This window comes from Saccoglossus kowalevskii, chromosome 17, assembly GCF_978046115.1.
Source record: "Saccoglossus kowalevskii chromosome 17, keSacKowa6.1, whole genome shotgun sequence".
Taxonomy (NCBI): domain Eukaryota; kingdom Metazoa; phylum Hemichordata; class Enteropneusta; family Harrimaniidae; genus Saccoglossus; species Saccoglossus kowalevskii.
Window position 1 is genome coordinate 12,492,722 of NC_140657.1, and position 24,708 is coordinate 12,517,429.

General features: G+C 38.6%; 1 protein-coding gene across 1 annotated transcript; it reads left to right on the forward strand.

Annotated features, from left to right (window-relative positions):
* The first annotated feature begins 2,290 nt into the window (after positions 1-2,290).
* Positions 2,291-24,338, forward strand: LOC100375195 (cholinesterase-like). The gene is made up of 4 exons (XM_085491872.1): positions 2,291-2,495; positions 12,242-13,694; positions 15,778-15,955; positions 20,800-24,338. The coding sequence occupies exons 1-4, from the start codon at positions 2,291-2,293 to the stop codon at positions 20,830-20,832; spliced, it is 1,869 nt and encodes a 622-aa protein (XP_085347998.1). The 3' UTR covers positions 20,833-24,338.
* The last annotated feature ends 370 nt before the right edge of the window (positions 24,339-24,708 follow it).

The window sequence follows — 24,708 nt, forward strand, 5'->3', positions numbered from 1 at the left end:
TTTTGTGTACCTATCTTTGATATCTTTGTGAACGGAGTCCATGTCTTTGATTGTGCCGTACAGCGAGGCAATTTCGGCAATGAGTTCATCCACCCGCGCTGCCAACCGCCTGTTGTCGTCACGTAAAGCCTTCTCGGTGGCGTGTTGCTGGACGAGCAACTTCTTCTTTGCCATAACGTCGTCGACGAGACTAGTACATCGCTTCTCAAGTTGATCGTTCATCGCCTTAAACTTGTCGTTCTTCCTTGTAAGGGTAATTATCTGTTCATTCTGCTGTGTTGCAGCCGATGTGTTACGCTGTACGCGCTGTTCCATTTCGCTTACCCTGCTGAGAAGTTTCTCGTTTTCCTCTTTTAACTTGCAAATCTGGATCTCCATGTTAGCTTTTGTCTCCTGCGCCTTCTCAAAATGTTGTTTCGTCGTGGAGTAAACAATCTCTAAACGATCACGACTGTCCATGACTGTTGATTTTTCTCTTCTCAGCAGGGTCACTGACTCACTTTTCGCGTTCAGTTCGTCGCTCACTTTTTGATAGAGAGATTTGAGCTTCAAGTTCTGTTCTTCGGAACGCGTGAGGTCGCTGTTCTTCAAGTGCAGGCTGCGTCGACTGGTTTTCAGCTGGGCCGCGATTTCCGCTTTATCTTCTTCAGCTTCGCGAAGTTTACTTTTCAGATCTACTTGGACATTCTCAAACCTAACGATCTCGGATTTCAATCCTTCGTTTTCACACTCAATTCGTTCCAATCTCTCTTTATACTGGTTACCATGGTGATCATTCTGGAGCTGTTTGATGCGGTCCTCATACGTGTTGAACATGGAACTCATATCGCAGTTCACTTTCTGTAGTTGGCACACCCGTCTTTCCACTGACAGAAGCTCATTGTTACAGTCACGTAGCTGGTCTGACCGCTGGCGAAGCGCGCTTTTTAATCTATCGACTACTTTTCTCAAATGACGCCCGTCTTGCTTCGCGCTCATCTCCGTGCTCTCAAATCCCGCCACGGCATTCTCCGACAAAGCTGATTCTAGCGCTAGTCCTAACTTATCCAGACTCTGTTTCAATCTGTTGTTTTCTTGGTTCGTCTCTTTGAATACCCTTTTCAATTCACTGCTTTCCATTTCCAGATTTTCGGCGCGAACCTGAGCTTTGACACGTGATTCTTCTACATCGTAAAAAATAGTTTCTAACTTTTTATTGTACTTTTCAGCTTCTGCCAGCTTGCCGGAAACTTCGGCTATGGCTGCTTCGGTTTTCTCGAGGTCTTCCTCGCTGATATGACTTGTGTATTGAAATCTAGACTTGTCCGTTTCATTTTGAAGCTTGTCGTTTTCGTTCATTAGTTCTTCGACTCGTTTCGACAGTTCTTCGAGTACTTTCTCAAAATCTTCGGCATCAATCGCTTCATCTTCGGCATCAATCGCTTCATCTTCGTCGATGTCCTGCATTTGCCGGGAACTATGTGGTACGCTGTGAATGAAACAAGGTACACGTTTTTAAGAACAGATTTCCCAGAAAGTGTCACCGAATAGTTAATACAAATACAGTCTTTTGAATCTTACAAAAACGTTCGAAATGCATGTATGTGTCCAACGGGTGGGTTTATAAACATGATATAACCGGAATACATGGGAACGCCAACACGCAACTTACGCTTCATGATTGCCAGGAGGCAACTGGTTTCTTAAATTGTGTTTCCCTTTCTGTCGTTTGAAGTTCATGGCATAGTCGTAGTAATATTGCAACAACGGATCTAGCTCTCCGTCTTTGTTGACAATCTTCTCGTCACCATAGTAATGTACCGGTTGCCCGTTCACGTAAGCTTTATCACAAAATTCTACAACGACGACTTTACGTCCGTTGTCAACAGTACAAATAGTGACGTCATAACTTCCAAACGACCTGCAGTAACTGCTACTAGACCGGAGGAGTGCCTGCGTCGATGATCGCTTTTTGGTGATGTCGCCGGATCTACATTTCCTCAGACGCGAGTGACTGGATTTTTTATGGTGTAACTGGAAAGTCACCGACGGGTATTTCACAAGTCGACTGCTAGACCGACAGTTAGTGATGGACTTTCGTGGCTTCGGCGTAGGAATTACACGTCGTTTGATAACGTCTTCCTCCGCTGATGTTACACTTTCACGCGGTGACGTCACCGGCGAAGCATTGCGATGCTGATACAGTTTTGAGTTAATCGTGCCCATCTCGGAGTCAATGACTCAATATTGTGTTGAAAATCACAACACGTATGAGAGATTGCGTGTAAATCGAATGTTAAACGCTGGAACCATGGAACAACGTTGTTTATTTCGTTCCCGAACACCGAACAGTTCAGATACGCGCAAAGACCCTGGGGAGCGTTGTGTCGTCATAGGAAGCGCTGTTCCAGCACAGACAACACCGATCTGCAACGTCAACGCCCTGGGGAGAAGAGTGTATTGTTCTACACCAAGCGCCCTCACTCGTGCGATGGATCAGAATGTGGTGTGTGTCAGTGAGAGAAGCTGAATCCAGGCGGTTGGCTGATGGGTTCACAAGCAATGAAAAACTCTAAATTGCGCATAATGTTTTCAATAATTGTTACCAGTGACAACTTTCTTAATAAGTGTGCGTTTCGACTACAAATGCTCTATCCAGATCGGGGATTGCCCTCTCGTGCCACCAGGGCTAAATCTAAATACTAGTATTTTTTTGTCAATGACACGTACCATGTAAAGTACACAACATTGGCGATAATGAGAAGTAGTATGTTTTATTGCAATATGAATATTTGCATTGCTATGGGCTTTGCAAGCTGTATTTTGTGTCATTAAAGGGCGGCAGTCGTCGTGCCGCGTCCTGTTTGATATGGGACTCATAGCGACGTATACAACGCGTGTAAAATACATTGTTTATATACATGAAATTCGAACACGCGCTGCGCGACGACCACCGCCCTTTAAATTTGTTTATTTAAACAAAATAAAAACATCGGAAGAAATGGCACGAGTTTTTGCTGTGACGTATTTATTTTCTATACTGTCATTTTTTGTTCTATTTTAATTTTATTTTAATTGAAAGTAATACAAATATTGATAAATAAAAAGTGTCATAGCATATATACAAGTTGTTGACCGAATTTGATGCATTTTGGTGAGCATATATGATGGTCAGTGGCCGCAGATTGGTCAGTAATAGATAAATTCAATAGGTGATTTTCCGTACAATTGCGAGATCTCGCGAGATGCATGAAAGACGCGCGCCGAACGTCTGCTGTCGAATTTCTTAATTTCGTAGCTCACATCGACCGGTCGATCTTCGACAGAGCAATATTGCTTCCGAATGCCTATCATCAAATGTGGAAAGCACATTATTAAGCATGGAAATGTCCCCCGAAATACTTTCGCGTTTGTCGAATCCCACGCGATGTTTGACGCCACTACGACGCTATGACTTTTGTTTGTCCTGTTTTTACGTTCGATTTCACGCGAAACGCGTGATTCTCACAGTGAACGGAAAATGGTCTATTGGGAGGTATGGAATGAAAATGAATTACGATTGGATTTAAATAGTTCAAATATGAATGAATCCAAATTTGTATCACTCTCTGTAACAATTACTGTTATTTATTAACTTTATTCCAGGATAATATGAAAATAGTATATTCTATATCAGACGACACCTAAAAACGACAAATTGTTTAAAAAATACGTTTTAAGGAATAATTTTATTATTGCTGTTATCGCCCCTGGGGGCCTCAATAATAACGTTATTATTTACACATGTGCCTATAGCGTTGCAGTCCTTAGCAACCCTGGTACATGTAGTATTAATACAGTTTGTTTGTTTTTTTTCTAAAATTACACCATAAATTGAAACAATACATGTTAGTACGGAATATAGGCACTTTAAAGCGGGGGGGGGTCGTCACCTGCGCACGCGCGGGAATTGAGTCCCAAGCGATGATAACATCACCCGCTAAAAATGCAAAGGCTCATGGGTACGCTTGTTTGTAAACAATGACATGCTATGGCCATCTGACGCATGCGCAGGTGACGACTCCCCGCTTTAACTGCATTTATAGAAATTTGAAGTTGCCATAGAATAAAGTACATTGAATAATTCACATATTTTACCTGTTTTGGGGAAACTCATATAATAAAGAGTATTTTGTCGAAAGCTACCTTACAATCAACAAATGTGCAATAAATAAAAACTGTGCGTCATTTTTTTCGTTCATGTATAATATACCAAACAATTTTTGAAGCAGAAATAGAACTAATAGATGTCCGCCCTCGGTGTTAGTTTGTCATACGGAAGAGATATCAACAGAGGGCGCTATATTATGTAGACCAGTGTTTGTATTATCATGACAGGTTGATAACTACCTGGACGGCCTCGTTGAGTTGGTAACCTTCGGTCATTTGTCATCATGTTCTTCAAACCAACTCTGACCCTGTCATGATTGCAGCACTACTAGCGACAACACTGTCCGTAGAATCGCTAAACTGAGTAAACGTTTTTAGTATTTGCACTATGGGTAAGTACATAGAAATTGGCTCCATGGTAGGTATTGAACACATTGAGATTTGTATCACATTGTTGACCGGCGCGACGATCGATCGCCAGTCGTCTGTGATCTGCACCACGATTGTCTTAAGATGGCGGAGGGCAGCCACTTTTCCTGTTTTCGAATGCACAGCTCTCTAATAATAGTGACGTCACCAATTAATATCATCTACAAACAAACAAGCCTCTCACCGAAGCCTGTCATGTCCCGGGAGGAGAGGTATGTATGGGGGTCTAAAAACTAACTCTGCGACGCGCCGAATGTCGATTATTGCACTCTGCGACAGGATCGCAGTGTCATTCTGCGAAGAGCACGATTCCCATTGGTTGGTTGGTTGGTCGAAAAGCGTGAATCTCAATGGTCGATCGATGTAAGGGTACACAGCATGCCTTGTATAGAAATGTTCAGTTTTAAATGGTTATTTCACCGACTGCTCGCGAACTACGGTAAACAAGTATTTACCGCCGACATGCCGCACGGTTCGGTAATCAGCAAGTATTTAACATTGATTTATTAACATATATAACATCCCCGGGGGGTGAAAGGGGTTACAAAACACATGCACGTTGGTGTTGGCTGCCTTATTACGGTGTAACATCAGGGAGCAACATTAACGCCATCTTGAAGTTGTAAGGCTTCGTCCGCAACTACTAGTATGCTCATTAGCACGCGCGAAGTACGTTTCACACGATGTTACGTTCTTTTTTTTGTCATTAGCAAGTATAATTTGTTATGCCTATATTCATCACTTTGAATTCCCAAATAAAGCGTGTAGCGGGTCAAACTGTTTCTAGGCAATCAATATCGTTTAATTAAGAATATTAGAGAAAAAAAACGTAGCTGTGTGAATGGATTGAAACTACTGCTGAAGATAGAAAACTAAAACGGCAGTGTCAACGGAAAATTAGATGGGTGCATGCTCTCTGCATAAACGGAAACGATGGCTTTGTTTATTTGGCCGATGTCGACGAGCAACAGATTTCCTGTACTCACTTCCTCGTCTAACCACCGGCCTTCAACGGTCTCACGTATCGGTGTCGTAATCGGTTAAGTAGTTGAAACTCTTGATGCGAATATTTCAGCCTAATCGTCCCTTTCAAACCAATCGCGAGTTTGGTCATAATATGACCTAGACGTGCTTGCAATCTGTTGCGATTCCGATGAAAAATTCTTGAAAAATAAATATAAATTGCGTAAACGAGGGGTGAACGCGAGAGTCCTGTAATTTTTCATCGGTATCAGAACAGGCTGCAAGCAAGTAAATATGACCCTGAGGTGCAGATTTTTTTTTTGCCTCGTCTATCATTGGCGCCTTTGCTTTCTTTTTTTTTTCATCGTCATTGCGTTAGCAAGATGGTGTTATTAAAATAGAATATAGACTTAGAAAATAAAACGATTTCTCAGGCGAAGTCTTGACTGATAATAATGCTGACAGTGGACATTAGATTAATATGCATTGTTTGCGACCGGAAGCTTGTCACCCGTTCTATCAGCATTGTCAACAACAGAGTGTTACCTGTAGTATACATATACATGTTATAAACATTATGCAAATATTAACGAAACGATAGTAGTGTTAGCGTTTGAGCACTGGTCTTTTCAAAATTTTGAAAAGCTGGGATGATGAATCAAGGTACAAAGTAATCGTTTAATCAATTATTGGAAATCAATAAGAAAAGAAATTCCCTTCCCGCTACATTAAGATCAATATGGACCACCGAAATTTGGCGTTCATTTAAAAAAATAAAATTATGATACAAAAATAATCCATTCATACCACAAACCAACGCCATTTTTGTTTACTTTTCACAACTGTTACAAAGTATTTCATTTCTGGTGGTTAAAATACCAGCTAATTGATCGTAGACCACAAGTTTGGAGTCTGTTTATAATCTAAACGAAGGCAGACGATTGCAAACAACTGCTGTCATGGCAAAACGTTGCACATCGTGAATGATTTTTTTTCACTGCATGCAAATTATTTTGCCTTGATGCACTCAACAAAGTCAAAGCAGACGTACAACATTCGTTGCAGAACGCGTGAAAAGTACTTCGCGTTCCACTCGCTTTGAAGCTGCCACCTATGCTAATGAGCATAGTCGTCGGGACTTACAGCCTTACAACTCCAATAAAAGCGACAACGTTACATCGTAAATAGGCAGTCAAAACCAACGTGCACGTTACACTATTTAATTAATTATTCTAGCCAGCGGTGTGATGTGTCTAATCACCGTAAACCATGTGTCATTTGTTTGGTCTCACAATTTGTCTTCCATGTGCTTGCCGATCATCGAACAGTGCGGCATGACGCCGGTACATAGTGTTTACACACTTTTTTTTACCGTACCATTTTTACCATTTAAAATTTAATTTTTTATAAGGCATGTGGTGAAAATCGACCATTGGGATTTGCGCTGTTCGACCCACCAACCAATAGGAATCGTGCTCTTCGCAGAGTGACACTGCGATCCTGTCGCAGAGTGCAATACAGGAGTTTTAAAAATAGTGTTTCGATTAAGTACTAGGCAGTATACAGAATGAAGTATAGGCTATTGCTACATAACACCATAACTGCCTTATTTATTGCAACATATTACAGCACTCATACATATTGCTACATTGTGACAGTACCTTGGTACAAACACTTTCTGCCAAATTCACTCATATTCCTAGCACTGAACAGCACACAGCGAATATTACCCACACAACTACACAGCCTAATAATACACATCGACTGATTCGTGATGTTATAAGATTTCAATACACGGAGTCCCAATTAACGAAATTCCGTATTTAGGATTAGCAACCGAAACATTGAAGTCACTTTCATCCATGTATTTTAAACGATGCGGATCTACAACACGCATTTCATCAATAAATTCTCGAGTGTAAATCATATTTCGTTCGGTGAATCTTCTGCGGCTGGAGTATTTAATCTCTTCCATGTCCAGTCTCTACCTGTAAATCTGTGGTGAACGGCGTTGAAAAGCGTAAACACACACACATTTGTTGCCGACACTTCTTGAAGTCTCTCCTGCATCTCACAATAAGTGATTGACAGCCTATCTGCTTTAAGAGGTTCAAGAAATTTTAAACCTCCATGCAGTAATTTGGTGGGTCTCCCCCTATTCAAGACTGATGGTTTTGTCGAACTTTTTACGGACCCCGGCCGCGGTTATTGAAAACTTACGCCCTACTGCAGGGAACACTGCTCTCGGTACCTCACCGGTATTCATATTACCACCACTCTCCACTATTTCCTTTATGATTATTTGAGATAAATCATCGCTGAGTGACGTTCCCTTCTGGTAGGGTCTGTTGTGACAATTATAGTTTGCCATAACCAATATTACATCGGAATCTGAAACACTGACACGGACGGCGGGCACGATCAGGCTTTCTTGTCCACGTAGTTTGTAGTAAAGACGCCAAGTAAACGAAGTGTTACAATGTGATCACATTTTGGTTAAAATAATAAAGAGTGCAACCTGATTTGTCTCAATGTTTGGCTGTCGAATAATGCTACATTCATGCATCTAACTACCAAATCGAAACACTATTTTTAAAAACCCTGACATTCGGCGAGTCGCACAATCAGGTACAGGACAATATACTAGTTTAAAATCATGGTAAGTAAATAGGTCTACCATTGTCACATATTACACATTATATCATCACAGCAAAAAATGAATCTTTTGATTCGGGAAAATGTCAAAAAGAGATCCCTTGACCATTGGAGAAACATACTGTAAAACATGTTGAAAAAGCGACATGCAATTTTAGCGAATTGTGGTAAAATGACGTAATAGCGAAATGATTTAGCGAATCGCTCTTGTCATTGTTGATTTCCCGTTTTCACAATACTTGTCTGTGTTGCGCAAAAACAAATGCGCAGTTATCATCTCCATAAAAACAATGACAAACTCTCAAGTGTAATTTGATTATGTTCGCAATGATAAAAAACTTATTCAACAGGGATTTAAAAAGCGAGTATTGTTGCTGAGTTACATCCAGAACATTGACCTTTTATATTGGGACTCAAAAATTACTAAGTACTACTAATTTCCGTAATAATATATCAGTATCACTTCATTTATTTATTTTCATTGAAATAATGACCACAATGAATACGTTTATTTTTTTGTGTTAATTTACTTTTCAATAAAGTGTATCTATCATGTCAGTACGTTTTCTTTGTGTTGTTTACAAAGTGTGTGTGGAGAAAAAAGACGTTGTTTGGCGACCATTTTGAATTTATAATAAAGTCATTAGCTACATCTTGAATTAGCGAATCAGTTCTCTTGCTAAATTCGCCTAAAAACATGCTCGCGAAAAAAACATGTTTTACAGTAATTTAAAGACTCCTTGGCATCATGTTGCCATACCAACTGATATTATCATTTTTCATGGAGATCACTGTATGTAATCATTGGCCGGGAGATGTTCTGCAGATAATACAAAGTCAGAATGTAAATTTAATTCACACAGTACGTGATCAGATAATACCTCATTTGACGACTTAATTTAGTTCCAATTAAGTGCCCTCTATTCAAGACAATAAGTACATGTTTACATGTGCAGTGAAGCAAATACTTGCACAAAATTCAACTTTTGTCATCCCAAAAATTAAACACACTCATATTTTTCCTATATTTGTTCAATATTTTTAGTCCCCGTTCGGACGCAGTCCGAAAACGGGGACTTATGTTTTGCCCTGTGTGCGTCCGTCCGTCCGTCCGTGTGTCCGTGCGTCCGTGATCACCTGTATCTCGAACATGCATGGACCGATTAAGTTCAAACTTCACTCATACATCACACATTATATGGGACATATGCACATGCATTTTTTTCATGATCTGATTAACGATAGCCGAATAGCGGCCATTTTAAGGCTGAAAATGCATCAAAATCGCACATTTTCACCATTCCGGACCCGGATCTCAGTTATGCATGGACGGATTTTGTTCAAATTTGGTACATACATTAAACATAATAGGACCTTGATGCACGTCATTTTTGTGTTTGGATCGGGTTCGAAATGGCCGACTGGCGGCCATTTTGTTTTAAAGAATTCAGTTCTGGATCCGTATCTGAGACATGCTTGGATTGATCGAGTTCAAACTTCACACACACAAGGTACATCACGTCACAAATATGTATGTGCATTTGTTTCATGATCTCATTAACGATAGCCAAATGGCGGCCGCTTTAAGGCCGAAAATGCATTGAAATCGCACATTTTCACCATTCCGGACCCGGATCTCAGTTATGCATGGACGGATTTCATTCAAATTTGGTACATACATTAAACATAATAGGACCTTGATGCACGTCATTTTTTTTTTCAGATCAAGTTCGAAATGGCCGACTGGCGGCCATTTTGTTTTAAAGAATTCAGTTCTGGATCCGTATCCGAGACATGTCTGGATTGATCAAGTTCAAACTTCACACACACAAGGTACATCATGTCACAAATATGTATGTGCATTTGTTTCATGATCTTATTAACGATAGCCAAATGGGGGCCGCTTTAAGGCCGAAAATGCATTGAAATCGCACATTTTCACCATTCCGGACCCGTATCTCAGTTATGCATGGATGGATTTTGTTCAAATTTGGTACATACATTAAATATAATAGGACCTTGATGCACGTCTTTTTTTTTTTTCGGATCAAGTTCGAAATGGCCGACTGGCGGCCATTTTGTTAAAGAATTCAGTTCTGGATCCGTATCCAAGACATGTCTGGATTGATCAAGTTCAAACTTCACACACACATGGTACATCATGTCACAAATAGATATGTGCATTTGTTTCATGATCTGCTTAACAATAGTGGAATGATGGCCATTTTAAGGCCGAAAATGCATCAAAATCACGTATTTTCACAATTCCAGAACCGGATCTCAGTCATGCATGGATGGATTTTGTTCAGATTTAGCACAATGTGTTGTACATATACAGGTGCATTTCGGTCATGATCTGCTTTGAATGTATATGTCACTCAAATATGAACGGAACGGAGACGTGTCATTGACAATGACTTGTTTTTCAATACACTTCATGCAGCCAATAGAATGTTATGTCAGTTAGGTACAAAAACAACTAAAATATTATAGAAAAAAACATAAAAATGGTAATAGATTTGTTTTTATATTAATTATTATATAAAAAGGTGGCTATCATTGGCACCAAAAATCTTTTGAGTATATTTGAAATCTACAATACACATGTATAAATATAGTCATCTAGATTTATGCAAATTATTTCATATTTAACCTTTACGGTACGCCTGCACTATTGCAAATTATTCAAACAATTTATTTATGATCAGTGGGGGGTTGGGGCGGGGGAGGGGGGGTGTTAAGGAACTTTGAATCACATGCTAATGTATATTGATCAGGTATGTCCTGAGGTAGCTTTTGATTTTTCAGGTCCTGGTAGTACAAAATTATCGGTCGCAGCTGGTAGCAGATTATTCTATTTTCAGTAACGTTTAGGGACGACATCAAATAATCGATGTCGGATAAAAAAACTTATTTTCTTTAGTTTGGGGGTGGGGAGAGATTGACCTCAAAATTTTCCATCCTACAAAAACGATTTTATTTTTCAATGAAGTCAAAAAAATCTTGGAGTATTTGTAGTTCGTTTTTTTTTTCTATCCAATCATGGACAAAAATAACTGAAAATGGAAAGAAAAAAACATTCAAGACAAGAAAATGGTTGGTCCGAGTATAAATATGTGCGTCAAATGAGGTCAATTTTAGGGCTTTTTACACCCATCCGACAACCAACTGCTATGCCAAACTACTGTTTGATTATCAATTTGTATTTGATGGTAAATGTGGTCTGACGCCATGATCAATATTTATCAATTAAGTTTCAGTGGGGGGTAGGGGGATTATCCTACATTGAACTTTTGATGTTGTCCCTTAATGAACTATATGTTTTGAACAATAATTTCTCATATTGACAGTCAGGATTAAATTGGTTGCTTGATATTACAGGTTTTTTCGAGTGGTAGTCGGACATTCTTAATATACGGTGCCATATTGGTTTGACTGTTCATAGTCAAGTTGTTCATGCTGCTTCCCCATCATTACGCTTGACAGAAAAAACATATCATAAATTTGGATTGTATTAAATCAGATAATAACGATAAACTGATAACATGTGGTGAACATGATGGTGAACTTGATATATTAAAGACAAATAGTCAGCAACTAGAAATGTACATTTGTTGCCATGATGTTAATAAATTTGACATCTGCATAACTCTGTCAACAGAACATGACATTTTATGATCTACTGTAGAATACTTTATTTTAGCTTGGAATTAATTTTCGCTGAAGGAATGATTAAGTGAAAATAAAATCCAGTGAATATACTTTTTTTTGTATATTTTACATTCAACTCGTTAAAAATCGGTGAAAATAAAATCCATACAAAACATCCAATAAGTCTTCTTAGAGCGAAAATTCATTCCAGCTAGAATGAAGTATTTTACAGTATATTAAACTAACAACGCTACAAGGAAATCACAATTGTTTCAATAAAAAAATATTTTTATTTGGTCTTGTTATTTGCTTGTTGGAACTACCACAAAATATCAAGAATCTGTAGAACTTTTATAATTTCCAATTTTTTTTTTTTCTAGTTTACTAACTTTGTCCTTTCATATTTTGTCTGTAGCTCCAATTATGAAATTGTTGATCTGCATCTTTGTGTGGATTTTGTCAACTGTGGATGCTGAACATTCTGAGATAGTGAACACTCGTAATGGTCCTGTTCGTGGAAAGCGTGAAGATGGCCAGATCGGTTATTATGGAATACCGTATGCAATGCCACCACTCGGGGATTTGCGCTTTCGTCCTCCACAACCCCCTGACCCTTGGAATACAACATTTGATGCGTTGAAAATGAAATCGTCATGTTGGCAGAAGCATGACCGGCATAACAAAACTGGAGATGTTCCATTAGATGAGGATTGTCTTTATCTTGGTGTTGTCGTTCCGGACTCCATTCCTAAAGCAGCTTCCGTACTCGTTTGGATCCACGGGGGTGGATTCACATGGGGTACTGCTGAAAGGCACTTAGGTGACCATAATAATAAACTTACATCACATGAAAGTGTTATTTTTGTTGCAATGAACTACCGCTTGGGTGTGTTCGGTTTCCTCGCCATGAATTCACCAGATGCTCCAGGCAATATGGGACTACTGGACCAGCAGCTGGCTTTAAAGTGGGTGCATGAAAATATAGCGGCGTTCGGTGGTGACCCAGATAAAATTACAATTGCTGGAGTAAGTGCAGGTGGCACGTCTGTGGCATATCATCTCTTCTCTCCTGGAAGTCGAGGTTTATACAGGCGAGCGATTCTCCAAAGCAGTTATGTCTTGAATCATAAACGGTCATTTGTCAGTGGAGGGGATGCAAAAGACAGAAGCATGCAGTTTTCAAAGAAGGTGAACTGTGACGGAGATAGTGGAGATGTCAAACTCCTTCAATGTCTGCGAGGCATGCCCGCAGAGCAATTAATGAATAACCAGGATGCATTTACTGTTTACCGAACACCGTTTCCACCCGTTATTGATGGGCAGTTCATCACAGATGAACCTCGAGCGTTAGTGAAGAAGGCTGAGTTTGAGAAAATTCCAATTCTTTTAGGAACCCTACAGCACGAAACCGGTGATATGACGTTCCGGGCCGGGATTCCTGGTCTCTCTGCGAACAATGGGTTCCAGTTTAAGTACAACAAACTACATGATGTTTTAACCCATTGCTTTCCAACCGCAGCAGATGTCTCACCTATTATAGAACAGTACGTGAAACGTAATAATTCAGAACCAACTTACTTTCGAGACTTACTAATGGACATAACTGCCGACTACTCATACGTCTGTCCATCATTAGAATTTGCCACATTATACAGCAATGTGGGTTTGCCTGTTTACTATTACGAGTTCGATCACCGTCCTTCGGTGAGTATAGCGCCGGAATGGATGGGCGCAGTTCACGGCGATGAAGTGCCTTTCCTGTTTGGCTTCCCGTTAAAAGAAGGGCAGGACATTAGGCATCACACCATTGAAGAAAAAGCACTGAGTAAAAAGATGATGAGATATTGGACCAATTTTGCTAGAACAGGGTGAGTGGAATAAAGGATTTTGATAAAACTGTACTCAGTATCCACCTGAAGTATATTAAAATGATTTAGCCTGATACAAATCAGCACCAATTTTAATGGCTCTCTGAATCTATTTTAATCTTTTGATTGGTTTAATGTTCAGGACGTTTTTTGCGATTTGTTGGTTTGAAAGTTTTCTGAAAGTGACTTTCTAACCGTAGATAAATTCTCATTACTACAAGACTTTTCCATTTTCTGTGATCAGTAAAAATTTATCACTTGTGAATATAAAACAGTTTACAGTCCTCATTTGCATATATCTAATCAAGTCAGTTTCCTGTGCGTCACTGTTCACTGTGATACTCAAAAAGCGGTAGTTGTCGCGCCACGCATGTGCGAGATATGTGGGTCTCATATAAACAAAGATGGCGACTTTGACTGTTGCGCATATCAACGAGTACAAACTAAGACGTTACCAAGCTTTAATTAGGTATTTTTAGGTGATTGGAAGGTAATAAATGAGTCACCGCTATAATTAATGCAAGTCGCGCCCAGGTCAAACTGTAAAATACTTTATTTTCGCTGGAATTAATTTTCGCTGAAAAGGCTTTTTGGGCGTTTTATATGGAATTTATTTTCACTGATTTTTGATGAGTTTAATGTGAAATATAGGAAAAAAAGTATATTCGCTGTATTTTATTTTCACAGAATCATCCCTTCAGCGAAAATAGCGAAAATAAAGTATTCTACAGTACTTGTTATTGCCATTAGAAGAGCGCATTGGATTGTGGGAAAATCAATGTTTATCAACACAAATGTTGCACATGCACAGCGCGACGACTGTCGCCCTTTAAACCAAGATTTAAACCACTTGTTGGATTGTGAGATGGCCTCTTAATAAAAGTTGGATTGTTAGAAAACTTAGTTGATGAACTTTTAATTTTGAGTAAATAGGCTGAAAATCAAATCTGAGAGTTACCGTACACATCATGCTATACTGATTAAAATCATTCATGAACTAAGTTATCTAATGTCTTCAATTAAAATAATTCCCTTCATGCATTTCTGCTCGGATTCTACGTCGGGGTGCGCTAAACACAACTAACCTAGGAAGGATGTACCGTTAGAAGTTTACTTTGAAGCGTAGTAATATATAAATAATGAATAAAATGTTGTCATATAATTTTAAGAATTATACTGGAAACAACTCATGAATCAATGCCTCATATCTAATATTGTTTATGAAATATAGCCCACTTTTGATCACCGAATAAAGAATTTTGTGTTTGATTCGCGGACTTTATGGCATTCTAAGATAACTTTTGCCGAAAATAAGGGGGTTTTGAAAAATCACATTTGTTGGTAAAGCTTTGCACATGAAATGTTCAATATGGATTCCATATAACATATACATTGTATAATACATTGTTTGTTTACATGATGACCATACTGGCATTTCAATGTCTGGATGTACAAATTACATAACGCATGGATTCTACATGATGTCAGAATACTACAAAATATTCCTTTTTCCCAAATTGATAGTGTTGTCTATTTTTTATGTGCTTATATATATATTGTGTGACCTGAGGTCAATAAACCAGAAGGTTGGACATATTTTGAATGTTTCCAACTCGCAGCGTAAAAAATACCTTCAAATAAAAAAGCCATCTTTCAACTAACTAGAATCAGTCTCGGAAAATTTGCACACTATTCTACCTAAGCAAGCAATGATAATGTAAATTATCTTTGGCTATAGTGGAATATTTTTATGTTATTTTTTTGAGGGTTATGGTTATATTTACTAAACAAAATGCACAAATGCCATCTTTTTTGGTTCTTTTTTCTCTGCAAAAATCTTCTTATTTAATTGTTAATCCACGTTTTTTAACTGTCTTCTTTTAGCTGTACCTTATTGTGCCCACCCACGCTCACGATGTGATCTTTTAAAAACTGCTTTAAATATGTCGCTGACTTCTTCCAGGGATGTCTGTCTATTGTTTTGTTTTTTTGTCCTACCCTCACCTGTTGCTAGGTGACATCGCATCTGTCGGTAATTCGGAATTCAGTATAATAAATATCCATTTTTTTTTTTTTTCCTCAGAAATCCCAACACAGAAAGTGAAAATGATATAGATGAAAATGAATGGCCACAATTTGGGAATGATGGTAAATATATTTTACTGAATGGCAATAATGTTGATAAACCAACTGTACTTACCAAACTGAGAAGTGAATACTGTGATTTCTGGAAACAACAGAGTGTATATATGCAAAACAAGGTAAGTACTGTAAAATCTGTATTAGAAGCTGTATTTTCTATTGAAATGGTACAATGCAACAGAGGGGATGTGGCTTCTATTAGAACATCTACACATATGAGAAATTGGGATTTTTTGATTCTCAATTGTTAAAAATTTCTATTAGGGGATGCGGCTTCTAATTCAGATTTTTATGGTTCTTTATTTTTTTCATAACATTGGGTCTCTTTTATCAAGGATTGTGAACAAAAATAATATCCTCTGTTAGGAGGATATATACTAAGTATCATATTTTATCAGACTTGTTTAGATCAAGTACCAGTAACTCTTGATTAATCCTCTTCACTAATTCTTGCATAGCCAATGTGGTATTTGACTGTTAGGGGCGGGGTATGACACTGGGCATGTGTCCTGGAGTATTTGACTGCTAGGGCCAGGGTAATGATACTGGGCATGTGTCCTGGAGTATTTGACTGCTAGGGGCGGGGTATGATACTGGGCATGTGTCCTGGAGTATTTTACTGCTAGGGGCGGGGTATGACACTGGGCATGTGTCCTGGAGTATTTGACTGTTAGGGGCGGGGTATGACACTGGGCATGTGTCCTGGAGTATTTGACTGCTAGGGGCAGGGTAATGATACTGGGCATGTGTCCTGGAGTATTTGACTGCTAGGGGCGGGGTATGATACTGGGCATGTGTCCTGGAGTATTTGACTGCTAGGGGCGGGGTATGACACTGGGCATGTGTCCTGGAGTATTTGACTGCTAGGGGCGGGGTATGACACTGGGCATGTGTCCTGGAGTATTTGACTGCTAGGGGCGTGGTATGACACTGGGCATGTGTCCTGGAGTATTTGACTGCTAGGGGCGTGGTATGACACTGGGCATGTGTCCTGGAATATTTGACTGCTAGGGGCGGGTATGACACTGGGCATGTGTCCTGGAGTATTTGACTGCTAGGGGCGTGGTATGACACTGGGCATGTGTCCTGGAGTATTTGACTGCTAGGGGCGGGGTATGACACTGGGCATGTGTCCTGGAGTATTTGACTGCTAGGGGCGTGGTATGACACTGGGCTTGTGTCCTGGAGTATTTGACTGCTAGGGGCGTGGTATGACACTGGGCATGTGTCCTGGAGTATTTGACTACTAGGGGCGTGGTATGACACTGGGCATGTGTCCTGGAGTATTTGACTGCTAGGGGCGGGGTATGACACTGGGCATGTGTCCTGGAGTATTTGACTGCTAGGGGCGTGGTATGACACTGGGCATGTGTCCTGGAGTATTTGACTGCTAGGGGCGTGGTATGACACTGGGCATGTGTCCTGGAGTATTTGACTGCTAGGGGCGGGGTATGACACTGGGCATGTGTCCTGGAGTATTTGACTGCTAGGGGCGTGGTATGACACTGGGCATGTGTCCTGGAGTATTTGACTGCTAGGGGCGGGGTATGACACTGGGCATGTGTCCTGGAGTATTTGACTGCTAGGGGCGTGGTATGACACTGGGCATGTGTCCTGGAGTATTTGACTGCTAGGGGCGTGGTATGACACTGGGCATGTGTCCTGGAGTATTTGACTGCTAGGGGCGTGGTATGACACTGGGCATGTGTCCTGGAGTATTTGACTGCTAGGGGCGTGGTATGACACTGGGCATGTGTCCTGGAGTATTTGACTGCTAGGGGCGGGGTATGATACTGGGCATGTGTCCTGGAGTATTTGACTGCTAGGGGCGGGGTATGACACTGGGCATGTGTCCTGGAGTATTTGACTGCTAGGGGCGTGGTATGACACTGGGCATGTGTCCTGGAGTATTTGACTGCTAGGGGCGGGGTATGATACTGGGCATGTGTCCTGGAGTATTTGACTGCTAGGGGCGGGGTATGACACTGGGCATGTGTCCTGGAGTATTTGACTGCTAGGGGCGTGGTATGACACTGGGCATGTGTCCTGGAGTATTTGACTGTTAGGGGCGGGGTATGACACTGGGCATGTGTCCTGGAGTATTTGACTGCTAGGGGCGTGGTATGACACTGGGCATGTGTCCTGGAGTATTTGACTGCTAGGGGCGGGGTATGACACTGGGCATGTGTCCTGGAGTATTTGACTGCTAGGGGCGTGGTATGACACTGGGCATGTGTCCTGGAGTATTTGACTGCTAGGGGCGGGGTATGACACTGGGCATGTGTCCTGGAGTATTTGACTGCTAGGGGCGTGGTATGACACTGGGCATGTGTCCTGGAGTATTTGACTGCTAGGGGCGGGGTATGATACTGGGCATGTGTCCTGGAGTATTTGACTGCTAGGGGCGGGGTATGACACTGGGCATGTGTCCTGGAGTATTTGACTGTTAGGGGCGGGGTATGACACTGGGCATGTGTCCTGGAGTATTTGACTGCTAGGGGCGGGGTATGATACTGGGCATGTGTCCTGGAGTATTTGACTGCTAGGGGCGGGGTATGACACTGGGCATGTGTCCTGGAGTATTTGACTGCTAGGGGCGGGGTATACACTGGGCATGTGTCCTGGAGTATTTGACTGCTAGGGGCGTGGTATGACACTGGGCATGTGTCCTGGAGTATTTGACTGCTAGGGGCGTGGTATGACACTGGGCATGTGTCCTGGAATATTTGACTGCTAGGGGCGGGGTATGACACTGGGCATGTGTCCTGGAGTATTTGACTGCTAGGGGCGTGGTATGACACTGGGCATGTGTCCTGGAGTATTTGACTGCTAGGGGCGTGGTATGACACTGGGCATGTGTCCTGGAGTATTTGACTGCTAGGGGCGTGGTATGACACTGGGCATGTGTCCTGGAGTATTTGACTGCTAGGGGCGTGGTATGACACTGGGCATGTGTCCTGGAGTATTTGACTGCTAGGGGCGTGGTATGATACTGGGCATGTGTCCTGGAGTATTTGACTGCTAGGGGCGGGGTATGACACTGGGCATGTGTCCTGGAGTATTTGACTGCTAGGGGCGGGGTATGATACTGGGCATGTGTCTTGGAGTATTTGGCTGCTAGGGGCGGGGTATGATACTGGGCATGTGTCCTGGAGTATTATTCATTTTTTAGGAGATATTATTTCCGCTGTAGGCACTCCAACAAATATAATGATTTCTTCCTTGTCTTACTGTGAGTTCACCAGGCTTTATTATTTCTGCTACATGTAAGAGATACATTCCATATCAGCGATGGGGGTATTATTTTTGCTAGGGGTATTGTTTTCTACTAGATGTAGTGTTTGTTATTTCCACTATGGGTAATATTTCTGGTAGGGGCATTATTTCTCCTACTAGTGGATATTAACTTTGCTGGGGGGTTTATTTTTGTTTGGATTTATTTCTGCTACATGTAGGTCTGTTATTATTGCTGAAGGTGTTATTTCTGCCAGAACTATATTATTTTGTATTGGAAAAGTATAATTTCTGCTAAGGGTTCTATTTTTTTCAAGGGAGGGGCGGAGAGTATTTTTGATTCCAGAGAATGTACATTTTTCCAAAATGACACTTACAGACCATGTGATTCCATTCTTGCAAATTATTCAACACCCCTACAGAAAAAATGGTTTCTTCCCTTTTCTCAGTGTGAGGTCATATCAGTGATGCATGGACTCACATGGATAGTATGTGTTATGATTAATTAATTACTATCCTAGGCTATTTGCATTGAGTTCTATGAAATTAACAAAAACAGTAATTAGTAATTAGTAATTCTGACTTAAAAAAACACAACTCAGTTCTAGTGGAAGCAAATGTGAACTACATCATTTATTTCCGACATAGATGTATATTTAAATATATCTCATAAATTGTTATGTAATATTGTTATTGAAGGCTTTTTTTTTTTCAGTTGGTTCAAAATGGCCGACTCTAACAGTACATTGGATTGACATATTCACTAGTGCATTCATGCGAATGGTTATGTTGATTATCGACTGAAAAGCTAGCCACTTTTCTGTGCTCCAATCTGCTTGTTCTCAAGTAATCTTAATACACAACTTGAACCAATCTGTTTCTAAAATTTACATATAACAAATTGATAAATATAATAATGTTTATACAGTGTGGCCAATTCTAATACCGTAAAAATAATAATAACATTTCTTAAGCCATGTTCACTGCATCACACACCGCTGTACTATACATGAATACAAATCAAATTAAAAGGAGGATTAACTGTTATATAAAAAAAATAAAAGATATCAAAATACCTTAAAAATAACTTTAGCATTAAAATCAAAATTAAATGAAGAACTTTCTTCTAAACAGATGAGTATTCAGACTTCTCTTTAAAACATTGATATTGATTGATTGACGAATGGAGATTGGAAGGTCATTCCACAAAAAGGGGGGGGGGCATAATTGCTAAATGAACGCCAACCATAAGTTTTTGTGTTGCATTTCAAATCTTGTCCCTTTTCAATAACAAAAGATCAGTGTTAGATGACCTGAGGTCACTATGTCCTAGTTCTCTGTGTCTTGATTACAGCATGTCTGTTTTTTCAGAGGTCATGTAATCAGAAATTCTACTTTAAAATGTGTAGCTTGAAAAAAGAAAATATGAATCAGCCAATATATACGTGTCAAGTTATTTCTGAAATTGCACTGTAGTTGAAGAAATATTGGTCAGGTTATATTTTCAAATTAATTCCATAGATTTCATGCTCGTAGGAAAAAATTTCATATTCAAAGAAACATGTGTACCTTTATGTTATTTTTATTTGATGCATTTTTTTCCCATGATGCAATAGGTAAACAGAGTAAGTTCTCTAGTTACACATGTTTGTTAATGACATGTACACGTACATGTAACATTATTATTATTATTAATGTTTTTATCTTTTTTTTTCATTTTGTTTTTCAGAATTTAGAAGAACTCAAGAAAGATGAGCTATGAGAAAAGATCAAGTCAGTTGGTTGGACCAAAACAATAGTCAACAACTTTGTTATTCTATAATTGTGTGCAGTGAATCTATTATAAAAGAAAGAATCACTTGACAACATGGGAATCAACATGCTTTGTGTTTGATGAGAATGCTGGAAGTTTTGTACATATTATGTACTATAACAACAATGAACTCTCTATATTGTCATATTACTGTAAAATACTTTATTTTCGCTTGGACTTGGATTTTGAAAATAAAATCCAACGAATAAATTTTTTTTTCCTTTATTTTACATTCATTTTACATTATAACTACGAGCTAGTGAGATTGGTTCTGAGACTGTCTATACCCTTAAATGACAGGCAGCGTATTGACATCAGATGATTTTAAACATATACTGTGGAATACTTTATTTTTGCTTGGAATTAATTTTCGCTATTTTTGCTGAAGGAATGATTCAGTAAAAATAAAATCCAGCGAATATACCATTTTTCCGTATATTTTACATTCAACTTGTCAATAATCAGTGAAAATAAATTCCATACAAAACACCCAAAAAATCTTAATTAATTCCAGCTAAAATAAAGTATTTTACAGTAGATGAGAGTTGATTCTTAGCGATGTGTAATCGATATATTGACTGATAGTGAGGAATATTATTATTATGATATACTAATATTGGGATACCCTAGCTTCCTCCATCTGTTTCTCCGCTCCACTACAGAAAATACAAAGCGGGGACAAAAGAAGTTAGAGTAGGTAAGGTGTTATTCCAGGACAAAAACCTTTCGGCTTATTTTAAACCCAAAATGTTAAAACATTAAATTCCTAGTGATTTAATCATTTCAGTTTATTCAGATTAATATTTTGTTTTATTTCTTCGCAATAAAGGATATTTTGTTCTCTGCGAGACCTTACATAATGCGTAACTTCAATTTTTTTTTATAGTTCAAATTCTGCGTTTCCAGAGGGGAAAATGGCGTTGAGATCTACTTACTTCATCAAAATTAACCATCAAGTGTGTATTGCACATTATTATACATCTGTCATCGTAACGCCATAAGTTACAGCGTTCCGTAATTTTGCGGTATTTTACGGGGTATTTGCATCCTACCATATTAGGAAATGTAAATTCCAAATATGGAATGATTACGCACATAAGTGTCCTCTAATTATAAAAACAAACATGGCTGCCACCAGGGTTTGACCAGACTCCACACAAAGAAGTTCGCTAATTCTGTTCTAAACTTTTTGGATTTCGGCATTCCCATGATGTATCCTTGGAAGGAAAAGATGTATAATAATAAGGTTATTATGAGGATACCTCAATGTATGCACTCAGACAGTACACTGTATCATCGACCTCCACTGCGCGTCAGTTGATACTGCCTCTGTACTGTCTTCGTGCATACTTTGACGTATCCTCGCAATAACCTCATATTATTATTATCATAGAAATACCATAAAAATACTTGAATCCCACACAAAGTTTTGGTGTCACTATGAAGCTACATTGTATAAACTTTTTTTTGTTAGATTTTTACATTCCGTTTATTTCATGCACAACACATGAACGCACAGTAAATGGAGATTCTATTTCATAAGCAGGTTCACAGGTCAGTGAAAAGCAATGTTTGTCGGATACACAATGTTGAAATGTGGACATAATTTTAATGTAGTGTAGCGTTCACTTTCCATGCTTCTTTCCTAAGCATAACTACCAATGATATCAGCATCTGTGTTTGTAATTATGGTATTAATTGTACGTTGTAATTGAAATCTGAATGTGAGTGGCCTTTAGCCATTGCTAAAACTAGTGATTTCTTAAAATATGGTTTTTTTTAAATACAGAAATTTAAACTTAAGTATTCTTACCTGATTATAGGGGCAATATTTTACTTACAGTATTAGCTGTATTAGTACATGCAATTACTTAAATAACAGTGGTGTGTCTTTGATCAAAATAAGTAATATTTGAAATAATCAGTATACAGTAATGCAATTAATGTAAATTTAGTCAAAATTTATATTTAATACTGGTATTTCATATTTTGCTTTCAGGTCTTAGTCAGTGTTTGAGTAAATATGGGCAAAAATTATACAAGTTAATTTTGTGAAATGGAACAAGTGATAAAAATAATAATGATATGTATCGTCTTTGCAGTTCATGGTAGTCACAAAATGAAAACGTGTACCGTAAAATTGTAATATACTCGTAGATTTCTTCAGGTATTTCAGATTGATGTATATCGGTAATACTATTTTATGTATATTTTTTTATACAGAATTTTTAATTATATTATTCCCTGTGTATAAGACATGCTGGTTATATAACTTGATCACAGATTAACCGTATCGCAAATTATAACATTATGTGCATTGTGGAATACTTTTTAACAGAACGAAAAACGAAGCACCCTTGCCAAAACCGGACACTATCCGACAAGTCACAGTAATTTGGAATTTCCATATGGTCTACTGTGTATCATGCGTGTCCCATACAGAATTCAAAACACTTGCTGCAAGATGACTACTAGTAATTCAATAAACTTGCATAAACTAATGATGTCACCCTAGCAACACTTAGTAACACTTTAAATCTCAAGATGTAATGTACAAACGTTAATACATGTCATCTCAACGTTTTTCAGCAACTCTGCTCACTTACATATGCCCGACTCTTGGTTGAATATCTCAACCAATCAGAGATAGTTTTACATACAGAATGATGATTTGCTGTTTGAAAAACACATTCATTCTCGTTCAAGATTTGAACGAGACTCCTTTTGAGAGTTTTTCGAATTACCGATATATGTGGTTTTTAGACTAAAAAGTATTAAGTAAAGAAAACGGATACTTTTAAAACCAAAAAAATAGATCTTATTTTAATTGCCGAGTTGTTGTTGCTTCCACTTTCGTTCTAATGTAAATAAACCCCTCGAGGGCCTTTATTTTTACTTTTATAATTTAAGAACATTTTGCCTTTTTATGAGTTTTTCTATAATTTTGGATTAAATAGGCACATTTTCTGTTGGCTACAGGGTTGATCAAAATTTAGGGGAAAAGTTGACTTTAAAGTTTTTAAGACATCAGATGAATAAAAAAAGATATCTACCAGAAGATAAATAATTATAATAGTCGAAATGTACAACATATATGACTACAATGCAGAATTATGCGAATAAACTGATGACAGTAGTAAAAAGGTTTTCAAGAGTTTGTTTTAATGTCAACTAGCATGTTAGATTTATTTTATTTTAGTGTACTTAGCAGATTGTTGCAGTAAATATTTATAGATGTCAACTGAAAAAACGAAATATACACCAATGTGTATGCATGTCTTGCATTTTTGCTGTTGTCTGACCATTACAAAAGTTTTGCATCAAAAATAATGATTTTATGAATCAAAAAAATAAACATTAAAAAATCATGCAAATACAAAATGAAAATGGTATAGAAATAGATAATGTATGTATGTGATGTTAACATGAATAAAATCGAAGTATGTCCACACTTACTGTAAGTTGTATTTTTGTGTGAGTACAGTCAAAACTATGAGAATGTATTATTTCAGTATATTCATACATGTACTACCGTGCCTCAGCTACTGTAAAACAAGCTGAAATACAATTTTAGCAAATTTGCCTTAATGCTCAAGTTTTAACAGAATCTTGATTCAAGTAAAGTGCCAATGATCTGTGTGCGATACTTTATTTTAAATTAACAGCATCCTGAAGCTTGAAATTATGGATTAGCTAACTTTGTTAAATTAACATGCTAGCTATCAAGACATGTACAGTACTGTAAAAATGATTTAAATATCATTTTTAATGGATTGTTTGGTTCAACAATGTTTGATTTTATATACACCTGGAATTATGTGTTCC

Bases quoted from the DNA above. Each gene is read 5' to 3' on its own strand.
- LOC100375195 (XM_085491872.1), top strand. From the start codon at position 2,291: ATGGAACAACGTTGTTTATTTCGTTCCCGAACACCGAACAGTTCAGAT. The intron at 13,695-15,777 runs GTGAGTGGAATA...TTTTTTCCTCAG, and splicing joins ACCAATTTTGCTAGAACAGG to AAATCCCAACACAGAAAGTG. The intron at 15,956-20,799 runs GTAAGTACTGTA...TTTGTTTTTCAG, and splicing joins GTGTATATATGCAAAACAAG to AATTTAGAAGAACTCAAGAA.